Genomic DNA, 12,918 nt, shown 5'->3' with positions numbered 1-12,918 from the left:
GGAGAGAGTGCTGTTTGTTCACTTTGTATAGTTAAAAAAAAAAAAATTGTGTTCATAAAAACAGCATACATTAAAAGGGATGGGGTGAAAGAGCGTAAGAAAAAAGAAAAGTTTAGATGCTCAAAGTTAGGAGAACCAGAACAAAATGAGAACGGTGGCAAAAATAGAATAGAAGAAAAACAAAGTAAAACAGCTGAAGAAAGGAGGATATTAAAAATATTAGAGGAATAACGAGACAAACAAGGCTCTCAGAAAAAAATAGAGAAAATGAACGTAAATAAATAAGGGGAAAAGGGAAAAGATTGGCGGGCACGTGCTGAAAACAAAAAAGATAAAGTAGGATATATGAAAGCACGGACATGTAATATTAAATGCAACGAAAGGATAGAGAGGTGTAAAAAATATAGAAAAATACACAGGAAGTTCGTTAAGAATAATGAAAAAGGAAAAGATACGCTGTAAAAATTATGCCAAAGAAAAGGGGTTAAACGGAGTAGAAATTAAAGGGAGGAGAAAGATGAAGGAAATGGTGAGGGGAAGGAGTTGTGAAAGAAGAAATATAGAAAAAACAAAGGAGGAAGAAAGAGTAGGAGACCGAACAATGGGAAAGAGATAATGACAACGTTTGAAGTACAGAAAGGCAATGTGTTAACTAAAAAGAATGAGCAAAATAGGACAATAGGGATACTTTGAAAAACGCAGAAAAGCGAAGCACACAGGAAAAGGTAGACGGTGAAAGGGGAAACAAATGAGAAGAGACGGTAAAAAAACAAGAAACTCAGAAAATGCAAGTAGCGAAACACATTGAACGATAGGTTGAAAACCTGAAGAAGGAGAAGTGAACAAGAAAAAAGCAAGAGGGCACGAGTGACTGGTGTGACACGGGATGTTGCGCTTGGCAGCGACCCCAGGGAGCTTCACAGAGTGAGCGGCCCCCGCGGGAGGCAGGCACCGGGTTCGGCTTCTTGTTTTCCCTCCGCCCCGGTCCCTCCCACTCCTTTCAGCGTCCACGAGCAGTTTCCTGCCTTCCAAAGGGAGCGAAGAAGAGAGCGAGGAAAAAAAGACAAGAGCCGGCGCCGCCCGCCTCCTGGAGGCGAGGGGCATGTCCGAGGGGGCGCGGAGAGCAGCGCTCCCATCAGCAGCCGCGGCGGCGCCCTCGGCCCGCCCCTCCGCCCCCCGGCAGGCCGAGGCAGGAAGCAGCGCAGCGCGGCGGCGGCAGCGGCAGCGGCAGCGGCAGCAGCAGCAGCAGCAGCAGCGCACACCCACCGCCTCCTCCGGCAGCATCAGCAGCAGCGCCGCGCAGCGCCTCCCGCACTGGCCCTCGCCCGCGACGGGCTGCGGGGATCCGGGGGCCGCCGGGAGCCGGAGCTCTCCCCAGCACTGCTGCTGCCGCTGGTCCTACAACCTCCTGCGCGCAGCCGCGGGCCGGAGGCGCCGGACCGCCGCCCCGCTCCCGCAGAAGGCGCTGCTGCTGGCCGCGGCGGGACTGGGCTGCAGCCTCCTCCCGAGCCCGCGCAGGGCCCCGCTGGGGGGCTGCCGGCTCCGCGCCGCCTCCCTCCCCGCCATGGAGGATGGAGCCTCTCCGGCAGCGGGCTGCTTCAGGAGGATCACCGACTGCTTCGTGAGCACAAGTAAGTGTCGCCCGGGCTGAGTGAGGGTTGAAGGGCTGGACTCGCACGTGGTGGGGACTTCAGCTGCGAGGCTCACTCCCTTGAACTCTGTGGGGCAATAGTGACTGGACAAGGGCGAGAGTGTTTCCTTAATCACAGTTCAGTTACCTGTCAGGCACAGACCGTCCCCTGCCTTCTCTTTTACCGTAACAAGTCTGACGGTGCGGTCCAACGCCTATTGCGAGATGTCGCGACTCACCTCATAGCATGGTATTTAACGAGTTCATAAGGATGCTTGTAAACGTGGAGTTAATTTCCCTTCTATATTTTACGCTCACCGCTAGAACTCGTGGTCTGAGTGCCCCTGGGCGTGCATTTCTCGATGACATGCCGGGTACCACACGCCGAGGACGTTAATATTGGTTTACAACATGGGAGTAGGGTATTTGCAATAATTGGCAGCTGTCAGTGCATAAACTACCGTGTGGTTACCAGTTTCATCTTCCAAACTCTTCGTCTCGGACGTAAGTGAATGCAGATGATGTGCTTCCTGAAGGGCAACCGAATAAAGGAGGCGACAGGATGCAATATATTGTTTTCCCCATGGACCACTTACAGAAAAAAGTACTTTATATATAGTTTTACTGTTTTGAAATGCTTGATTTTAACTTTTATGTTAGCTTAAGTTCGACAGAATCCGATATTTCTTTATTTCTGTGAAATACCGATGTATATCCCCAAAACACGTCCATTTGTTTGTAGGCTTACACGTAGACTGAAATTTGTTTTCCCACCGCCAGCATTTATTGTTCGTTAAAGTCTCAAGGAGAGCGCCCTGGCTCCTCTAATGTCAGGTACTCTGTGTGCATGCTCTGTCCAGAGTACGGATTCTGAGAGCACTGTGCACATATCCGATGACATCCCTCTCAACCATCCGACTCTCCAAGCGTGGTGAAACTGACCGTTTTTGAAGGTGATCCTCTTGGAAAACCTACTTTTTTTTTTTTTTTTTTTTTTTGTTTAGGTGAAGAAGTTTTCAGGGTGTGCGAGCCCATTGAAATGTATGGTAGACGTGTTGTTTGGAATAGAGTGTAGAGGAGGGTGACACCCGCCAAATTAGGTTCATTTTAGAGTCATACCATCAGAGACTCCACCACCTGCTTGTAAGGCCATAGAGCATTGGTTCCCAATCTGTGGTCGAGGGACCCCCTTGGAGTCCACGTAGCCTCGTCAGGGGGGTCCATGACTTCTTAGAAATTTGAATAATATTAATAGAATAGGTGCCCAGCTTTTAGTAATGACTCAGTGTAGGGTGGGGGGATTACAATAATTAATCAGTGGGGGGTCCCCGAGTTCCAGTAATTATAAAGAGGGGGCCCTCAGAAGACGAAAGGTTGGGAACCACTGCATAGAGCATCTCTAGACTGCACTAGTGTTGCAACAAAATGGGCTTTTAACACTAAATCAAATTGTAAAACTTTTAAGTAGAAAGCAAGTCAGAAATATAAAGGGAGGTGTGCCAAAATGGTACATGTAAATCAGGAAAAACTACACTCTTCTTTTTGTACTTAGAGATGGTCCTTCAATCTACACACCACGGCCTCATCTCCTGGAATGTTCTCACCCATGAATTTGGAGCTGATCCTCGCTCCCTCCATTGAAGTCTGTGTTCAAAACCACCCTTAAACCTTGAGGCTGAACTGCACCGGCTATCGTCCTCTACCTCTCCTGGGCCTTGGACTACCCATACGTTACTCAGTATATAAACATGTTTATATATGTAATGTCTGGTTACTATGTTGTCTTGAACCTCCACAAATAATTTTGCCCAGCAATGCAAGTACGTAACCACTCTGCCTCAAAGTTTCCATGCGCAGTCTTGGGGCTACAGACTACGTGTCACAGAAATTAATTACTTTGTACGCAAACAATGAAGAGATTTGGACTTTAAGTGAGATTTCCAATTAGATATGGTCGCATTGCCAATCTTTGCACTCGCAATCCATGTGTAGCTCTAGAAAAATAGTCAAGTTTAAGATAGTGGGAAGATTCAAGGATTGATCTTTGAGCCTTCCGTTTATGCTTTATCTCAGCAGTTCAAAAGAGACTGCTGGGAAGATAAAATAGCAACAAAGCTCCAAGTTTGTTAGTTGGGCAATTTGCTATAGTCCCGATAGCGAAATGCTACGTAATTATATTTTATGCCATATCGCAGTAACCTATGATCTTACTCAGGATGCATGTGGTGTTACTGAAAAGAAAAAAAAAAATAGCTTCTATGTATTTTGGCAGTTGTCACTTTCCACATCAAGGTCCTGCTGTGTTTGTAGCCTGGGTGTTTTGTGCTGCAAACTTAAAACCAAGTGACCAGTAGCGAAATGTTTTATTATTCATGCTGCTCATCTAAAAAGGTGTGCGGTAGGGGTGTCTAAATTTTGTCCTGCAGAGTTGGACCCTTGCCAGATTTCAAGTTAACCTCTGACTACACGTATTACTCTTGTTTAGAGTCACTTTATGTAAACGTGTGTGTGTATCTATGTATATGTCTAAATTTGTGTTGTGAACATTTGGTCTGGATCAGGCCAACATTAGACATACCTAGTGTAAGGGGCTCAGTTCTTCGCTTGATTTTCAACCAGGTGGAACATGTCTCTCTCGCATTCACCCACAGGTAGCAATGTTATTGCATGTTTCATTTAACATGGTTGTAGTTTATATCTAGTGGCTGGAGTGAGTGGACAAGTATACTGTCCTTTGATTTAGATGGTATCATTATCAACTTTTATTTTAAATTGGATTAAGGGTGAATCCCTATGCTGTTGATATTTGATGCCTTAAATGTAGTAGTCATTACATACAACAATGCCCAAAGGGGAAAACCAAGCAATTATTTATACATCATAGAACAACATAGGTGAAAATAGAAAAACTATTTATTCATATAAATATAATCATTCATCTACAAATGCATCTAAAAACCATCTTTATATATTCATCCTATAGGGTCATCCCATCTAGTAAACAAAACCCCAAAGGACAGATCATGTAGAAAAGAGTGCTCGTGTTAAATGACAGAAAAAAGAATAATAAATATTCAAATAGATCAAAAACCTATACAGAGAATTTTAAAAACAGTCGGTTGGTTCTTTTTTTACTGCATTGACTCCATTCCAAATCAATTGAGTCAATGCAGTAAAAAAAGAACCAGCCGACTGTTTGGTTACTAGATGGGATGTTCCTATAGGATGAATATATAAAGATGGTTTTTAGATGTATTTGTAGATGAATGAATATATTTATATGAATAAATAGTTTTTCTATTTTCACCTATGTTCTATGATGTATAAATAATTGCTTGGTTTTCCCCTTTGGGCATTGTTGTATGTAATGATTATTCTTCACCCAGCCCTCGGGGTTTGTGGGTTACCCTCTGTGGTTTAGAAGTATTAAATGTAGTAGTGCCTGCCTTGTGAATGTATTTTACCATGAGGTTGACTTTAGGTTGATCCGTTGTTTTAATTTACTCTCTTGGAGCCTAATATCTCAAGTAAATGTCGGAGAGGAAGGCTGCATTCGATGTGTCTTGTGTTGCTCATAAGAATGCACACTGTTATGCAATTTCACACCTTGCAAGGGGTAAAAAGTGCATAATTGCGATAGTTATTGTATAATAGGCTGGAATGTAAAGGAAGAAAAACATGTTGGCATCAAAGTGCCAAACAGGAGTACTTTGCCACATGCACTGCTAATATTTGAGGCAATGCTATCGGATATGGAAAGATTTTTCAGATTTGTTTTGTCGTCTTAAATTGCTGGCTGAACTTTCTTTGTAGCCCAGAGGTCATAAAATGGATACTGTTTTACAAACCATCATTAATCTATTGAAAGTTAGTTTATTGGTTTATACCTTAATCTCCCATTATTTACGTAGTCAAACGTTTTTTGTGGGCTTGGCATTTGTGTTTTGAATTATCTCAGCCACAACCGTGGCCAGTTCTTGGCTTGATAGCCCCCATTTTCCCCCCCAAGCACATTAGGGACTTTTTCACTAGTTAAAATATTTTTTCACAGAACACTCCAGTACCAATTTTTGTGGCGATTGGACTGCTTTGCAGGCTAATATGTTAGCCAGAATTGAATGCTTTAAAAAAAAAAAAGTGCTTTCTCAAGATAAGTTATGATTTGGTGGGTAGATGTGTTTTATAGAGTGAGTTCAGCCATGTGTACTTTTTGTGGTGGGTACGGTCAATGGCTTGAACGTGACCATATTTCGGTTCTATTTTTCTCTTACTCATGTTGTGTATACATTCATCAATTCATTTTGAAATTTGATATCTAGGTGGGAAGATTCTACTTTCCACCCAGTGTGTTGTGATGCTATACCTGGCTTTGCTATTGAACAGGCCAAGAAAGAACCCATTGACCCTAAAGTGTCTTTAGAATGTACAATCAGGGAGCATTTTAACTTGCAAAAGTTTCAGAACTTCATCTTTGAAAATGTTATCATCCCTTTAAGCTCAGTGCAGCACATCTGACTCTTATTTCCCTTAATGCACCATGACTATTTCTCCCACTTTCCTTTATTTACAAGTTGTTTGACCTCTGGTATCTATTTCATTCGTGTTTTAAGATAACATTAGTCATACATGACCACTGAACACTACTTGCATACAGATCCCCCGTTCAGTTTTTCCACATTGGTATAAGTAACTCCTGAGAGCTGTTTTCACCCTTGACTCGTATTTTGTATACCTTAATGATTCTGCAGTTCACCTGGCTTCCCCATACTTAATATTCCTTTGAAATAATTAATGGTGTTTTGACACAGTGATCCTGGATATGCATTGTTAAGGGCCGCTAGCTCTCCTTGCATATAGTGGAGATGTTTGAGACAACCCCTTCGTCCCTATCCATTAGCTTGTAGAGAACATCTAAGTATTCAGACTTTAATAGTCTTATCTTTCCTCATTAATTACTGCGAGGTTTTCGCACCTGTCTCTAGGCATACTAAACAATGGAAGGATTTAGGGGTTTTGCACTCTGTCCTGCACCAAGGGAACAAATGAACCTGCTGGGACAGAGACTACATTGGTCCATCACACTGACTCTCCTGAATTGATAGCATAAGCCAAGCATAATGTTTCTCAAGTGTGGAGAAAGTTTGATAAACTTTGCAAAAATCAACAATACATAATGCAGTTTTTACAGAAGAGAACTTACGTTAAAAGAATACCTTAATTCTTAAAAAAAAAAAAAACCTCAATAAGGGGAAGAAGAGATCATGACTTGATGCTTTCAGGTGGTAAAGGTAAAGAGCATGGGACAAAACTACAGTAATTGTAGGGGAATAATGGCAAAGCTTAGATCCCATTGTAAACAATGGGCCTAAACCACCCTGTTGCAAATGCCTCTCGTCTCATGCTGTACTCCGACTGAAGTGAAAGTATGCAGCTGCTACTGCCCTGAACCTGCCTGTGAAAAGTTTCTGCCAGTCCAATGATGCAGCAATAGGCTGGCTGATCTAGCAGAGGCAAATGTCCCCATTGGGACTCCTCTGGATCAGGGGTGTCTGCCATACATACAGGAATGCCACATTCATACCAGATTCACATGATACTAAATTACATTCGAAAAATTGTATATCAAATCAATCAGAAAAGGCGGGTTACAGTAGATAATTTACCTTTTTTTGGACCCTATTTTGGTGGCCCTATAACTGCACTGTGTCCTTGCCTAACAGGAGTGAAGTGCCTGTGCTCACACTTTAAACATGATTAAATTGATTTATCAAAATTGACACATTTGTCTTGCTGACACGTTCCTAGAATATAGTGTCGTAAGTACACCCAGGGTTTTGCAGTTAAATGCTTCCTGGCGACTGCAGCACCTACTGTGCCATCCACAGAGTAGGTCTGACCATGTGTAGCCTGACTGCAGCAGCCTAAAACCTGCAGTAAAACCTGTCAAAATAGCCTGTTTTGACATGCAGGAAGCCATGCTTCTAATTATTGTCATCCTTAAGTATGCCTCATTGCCCACAAGGCAGGGTGCCTGACATTTAAAAGTGGAACATGTGCATCTCTAAAGATGGCATCTTCCCCCTGTGACTAGCCCCCTAAAGCTATTTTCATTGGGCAGGCTGCAGCTGAATCTTAGAAAATGTCAAAGTACAGATTATACACTTTAATCAGTAACTTTTGGCAGGAAACTGCTACAAAAGTCCATACAAAGGCAATTCTGAATTTTTAGTAAAATTCAAATGTAATTGTAAAGTTGAATTTTTAATAACTATATAGGAAAAGTAACATTTAGGAAGGCACCCTTTTTCTTCCTCTCCCTAGGGTAGGGTGATTAGCAGCAGCCTGTTGATAGCTGGTCTGCTACAGCTTGACCTTATTGAGGTGTGAATACTGCTCCCAGAGCAGAAACAATGGCCCTTGTATAGGAGGGTGTTTTTCTTTGCCTTTCAGGAAAACTAGTTATGGTGGCACCCAAGTGCTTCATTAAACTGTGAAGGGCCTACCCTTTGACAAAGTGTAAAGTGAGGCCTGGAAAAGGTTCATTTTTGTTTTCTAATTCTTGTTGGTTCAAAGTCCAATGGGACAGAAGCTACCTCCAGAAACAATTTTCAGTGACCTTAAAGGATGGCGCTCCTCATTTCCCTGGGGGCACCTCTCGTCTGGCACAGAGACTCTGCAGAAGAGGGAAAACGATTCTCCATCTTGGATTTTAGAAGTAAGGTGCACTGAAGGATTGCTTGCAGTAGGGCATGCAGAATCTGCTAAAAATGTAGGTCGGGTTGCACCTGGGAACCTTTACCGCATTGATTAGGGTGCAATCGCCCCTTGATTCACTAGCTAGTTCCAGCCATAAATGTGGCTCCCCAAGCCCAGCCATAAACGTAGCACCCTTCTCAGAACAATTTTTGGAGCTGTGGAACCCCCCATCCCAAAGAATAATTCACTTTCCTTCAAAATGGATATGGTTTTGTTAGATGTGTCACATTGTAATTGCATGTGTATTTTGTTTACCACCCCGGATGAGACATTGTAACTTGTTACGACAGGCAGGATATGGGGTCCGCACCTTCTGAATTTTCATTTGACAGCCCTGTTCTGGAGGAAGCCAACCCCACTTTTCGTGGTAACAGTGAGCTAGCAGTAGCCTTTTAACTCTTCTAATACAGAGTATAATGGATATCTGGATGTCTGCCATTTCAAACACAGGAGTGGGGAATCTGCAGGATTAGTTACCAGAGATGCTGTAAACACATGTCTAAGCACAACTGTTGAGGAGTTTTTTTTTTTCCTTCCTGTAAGCTACATAAAAATAAATTGTATAATGGGGAACAAGAAAATGGTGTCTAGAAGTGGGGCGTGTCTTGAAGGAGACCTGGGCAGTTCTGTGCACAGCAGTTAAACATACACTTTGACTCCCTGACACTTTCACTCTGTCATTAGTCAGCCTATCTCTCAGCTCAGTTGAAATGTAATACCAGTAGACAGAGAACCCCACTAGCACAATTAAGCGGTGAGCTGCATCATTGCTGCCATTGTCTGGGAACCCATTTCTCACGAGAAACCAACCATGTGTGGCATCACTTTCCCAAATCAACTGCACTGGTCAAGTTCTAGCAGAACACCAGCTACAATGCCAGACTAGGAGATCTGCTCGTACTAAGGTCAAATTCTTATGTGAATGGAAAGAAGAAAACATTCATTTTTTTGCTCTTTACCTGCTGTATACCTGTCCATGCTTTTGTCAGTTACCTAGTGTCACAGGAATTGATGAAGGCCACTGGCATGAGCCCAGTCTTCCACCGCTTTTGAGTGGCTATCCAATGCTGTGGCAGACGCGAGCTGTCGAACTTAGTTGGGAACGCCCCAAATCTAACTAAAAGTATGTACCTCGGACTCCTCCATTTCATAGTACAATTACTACTAATTAGCATGGGCAGTTTTAATGAAAATCTGATATGAACGTATTCCTCTGTCAATTACATTAACAACTGATGACTAGGGATATGAAATCTTAATTTGAGGTATATGTTAGAGATGAGGATCTGTTAAAGTTTAGGGCTCCTAGTTAGTGAACAGTGTCCATTTGCCCCCGGGGTGCCTTGCCCACATGCATGTTTTGGCTGGGGAAGTTCTGTAATTCTTGCATTGGATCTTGTGAAGCCGAGTGATTGTTTCTGACGTCTTTTTCTGAAGTGTTTTGGGCAGGGCATGTGGCGAGGTCTTAGCTTTGGTCCTGCATTATTAGATATTTCCCTGTAGGATGGGGCGGTGGCCACAGATGTCTCAGCTGATCAGAAAGCATGTTATTATGAAAGCGTCTCTTTTATTCTAAACGCTTTGTGGTGTGTTCTCTCTGAAAATATCAGCAGAAGGAACGATAAACGAGTGTGGGAGAGGCAGTATGTGCCACCTTGAGGCTAAAACTTTGTGAATGGGACACAACAAGTCAAGGTAGGGACTTGAGTAGCCTGGGTTGGGTTACAGTCCCAAGCAAGGGTGTCAGTGAAGCCAGGAAACGTTGAGATGAGTGTCATTGTGTTTGCAACGGTGAAACTCCACCGTTGCTTTTAACCTACCTTTTGAAATTTTCCTGCTTGTTCTTCTGACCCCTGCACTGGTCTTTTCCGAATTGACGCTCTGCGCTCTATCTCCATTGGCCTTCCAGTCAAGCCCAATTTAAGCCCATAACTCGGGTTCAATATTTACAAACCAGTTTTACAAGATAAATGTATTGTCCCATTTCATGTTCTCTGGCATTTATGTTGTGGGCAACTTCCACTATGTGGCACTCTAGCTGCTATCACCGGATACTTGTATGTTTGGTTGGAGATGTGTGTGAACTGTGCATGACGTGTGTTGGAAGTGTTGGGTGAGGGTCTTGAATCCTAGCATGTGGCCTGGTCACATTACTTCGAACTTGATACTGCTAGTATGTGTGCGATGTTAATGGAGGTATGTGGAAAGAAAGACGTCTTCCAGTGTTTAATGTACATTCAGAATTGCAGGGCGGTAATATGTTCAGACACACCCATCCATACACATAACTCGCTACAAAGATGTTTAGCAGGATCACGGCATTTTTTCCCCACTTTGATATTAATCAACACGAACTATTACTAGACTAGACTCTTAAGGGCTGCAGCACCACCACACTGATTAAAGAAGGGGGCAGCCCTCTGAGCATACTCTGTGAAGGTTAGACGGTGTTTATCTTTAGTGATATATATAAAAGTTACCTTGTCCTTCTCATATGGCTATATTGAGCCACTGTAAATAGACTTTCTAATCATGTGACGAACAGTTATGTATGCTTTGAATCTGTATGTAGTTTCTAGCTGACTTAAGACCGTGTAGTTGCGGTTAGGCTCACACTTTTATGTACATTTACGTTTTTGCTTGCTTGTCCAACACTGACAACACTAACCCTTACCTAAATGATACATATTGCTTGACAGGCTTTTCTTCCAGTCCTTTAGTGCATGCCAGATTGCATGAAGGTCGATGTAGCTTGTTGGTCTCTTACAGCACAACCTTAGCTACAGGGTTCTGTGTTACATTTCACAGGTGGCTAGAGTGGGAGCAACGTGTGTGGCATATATATGTATGTGTATATGTGTGTGTATATATATATATATATATATATTTCACAAAAAAACGAAAGGTTACAGGGCCGTTATAGTTAGGTTCTGAGTTTACTCATACAAAACCGTAGAAATTCATCACTTATCATTAGTTCTTTCAAGTAACTATAATTCGCTCCCTAAGGTAACTATCTCATGCACAGTTTTCTTATCAATAATGTTATTACAAAACTTGCGATGATATCAAAGATGCCATACAAAATCTCATCAGTGACATAATATGTGAAGTAGTTAGCTGTGCATGGCGAATGCGCGAGTTATAGTTACTTGAAAAAACTATAACTGCTGAATTTCTTTGGTTTTGTACGAGTAAATTCAGAACCTAACTATAACGCCCCTGTAAGCTTTTTTTTCAGTGAATTTTTTTTTTTTTTTTTAACATGAAGTAATTTTAATTACTATACATTATTCCACCCCGCCGCGCAAATCCTTCAGCCGTGTGCAGCAGGGGTTGGTCGCAAGGCCTGGTCTTGCAGCCAAGCCCTTATAACTACCCAACCCTGCACCACACATGACCTTTGGCTATGCGCAGCGCTGGTTGACCACAGGGCCTGTCAGTGGATGTGTAAGTGGTTGTGTGGGTGCATGAGTGTCGGAGAAGGTGTGTGAGTGGGGCCTGAGCTTCTTAGTGCATGTATGAATGAATTAATTAGTGTATGAATGAGTCTTTGATTCCCCCCCAATTTTTCAATAATTGCAAATAGTTTATGAGAATTTGCAGATTTTCGCAGATATTGCGTGCTGTGACGCAAAATTATATTAAACCTATAATTTGCCTCCAAAACACACCTTTGCCACACTCCTGGGGTCAGGGTACCTTCACCCTGACCCCGTATGCCACTTTCAATTTGAATTTTCACTCCTGGGGACTGTGTCCCGAGAAATAAAACGGCAGTGTCAACTTTCAAGTCCGGTTGCGGTCAGCTAATTGCAACGCTTCTTTTTGCACGCGTATTAGCAAATTATTTGCAGCCAGAGATATACCAATCAATCAAAAAATGTATTAAGCGCGCTACTCACCGAAAGGGTCTCAAGGCGCTGTGGAGGAGAGGGGGGAGGAAGGGGTGATGCCATTTACTGCTCAAAAAGCCATGTCTTGAGGTGCTTTCTGAAAGTCAGGAGGTCCTGGGTCTTGCATAGGTTGGTGTGGAGGGAGTTTCAGGTCTTGGAGACCGAGGTAGGAGAAGGATCTGCCTCCGGAGGTGGTGCGTTGGATGCGGGGGACTGTGGCGAGGGCGAGGTCAGCAGAGCGAAGGAGTCAAGTGGGTGTGCGGAAGTTCACTTGTTCGTTGAGGTAGGCTGGTCCAGTGTTGTGGAGGGACTTGTGAGCGTGGATGAGGACTTTGAAGATGATCCTTTTGCTGATGGGCAGCCAGTGAAGGGATCTGAGGTGAGCGGAGATGTTTGTGTCGTGGGAGATTGAGGATGAGTCGTGCGGCTGCGTTCTGGATTCGCTGGAGTTTCTGCTGATGTTTGGCTGTGGTACCAGCGTAGAGGGCGTTTCCGTAGTCCAATCTGCGGCTGATGAGTGCATGGGTGACGGTTTTTCTGGTTTCTATGGGAATCCATTTGAAGGTCTTCCGTAGCAAGCGAATCGTGTTGATTTGCTGGGCCATGGAGAGAGATGAGTCTAAGATGATGCAGAGG

At 43.3% G+C, this 12,918-nt stretch overlaps 1 protein-coding gene across 2 annotated transcripts in view; it reads left to right on the top strand.

The window, feature by feature from the left end:
* The first annotated feature begins 1,049 nt into the window (after positions 1-1,049).
* The window catches only part of PDE10A (phosphodiesterase 10A), a 1,332,617-nt gene continuing 1,320,748 nt past the window's right edge, over positions 1,050-12,918 (top strand). For both annotated transcript variants that reach the window (XM_069235310.1, XM_069235309.1), the window contains exon 1: positions 1,050-1,631. In XM_069235310.1, coding sequence (XP_069091411.1) covers positions 1,103-1,631 — 529 coding nt within the window. In that variant the 5' untranslated portion in view covers positions 1,050-1,102. The remainder of the gene's footprint in view (positions 1,632-12,918) is intronic.

The sequence above is a fragment of the Pleurodeles waltl genome, chromosome 5 (assembly GCF_031143425.1).
Source record: "Pleurodeles waltl isolate 20211129_DDA chromosome 5, aPleWal1.hap1.20221129, whole genome shotgun sequence".
NCBI classification, from domain to species: Eukaryota; Metazoa; Chordata; class Amphibia; order Caudata; family Salamandridae; genus Pleurodeles; species Pleurodeles waltl.
The sequence above is the reverse complement of the archived record's forward strand: the minus strand, read 5'-3'. Positions and strand labels throughout refer to the sequence as shown.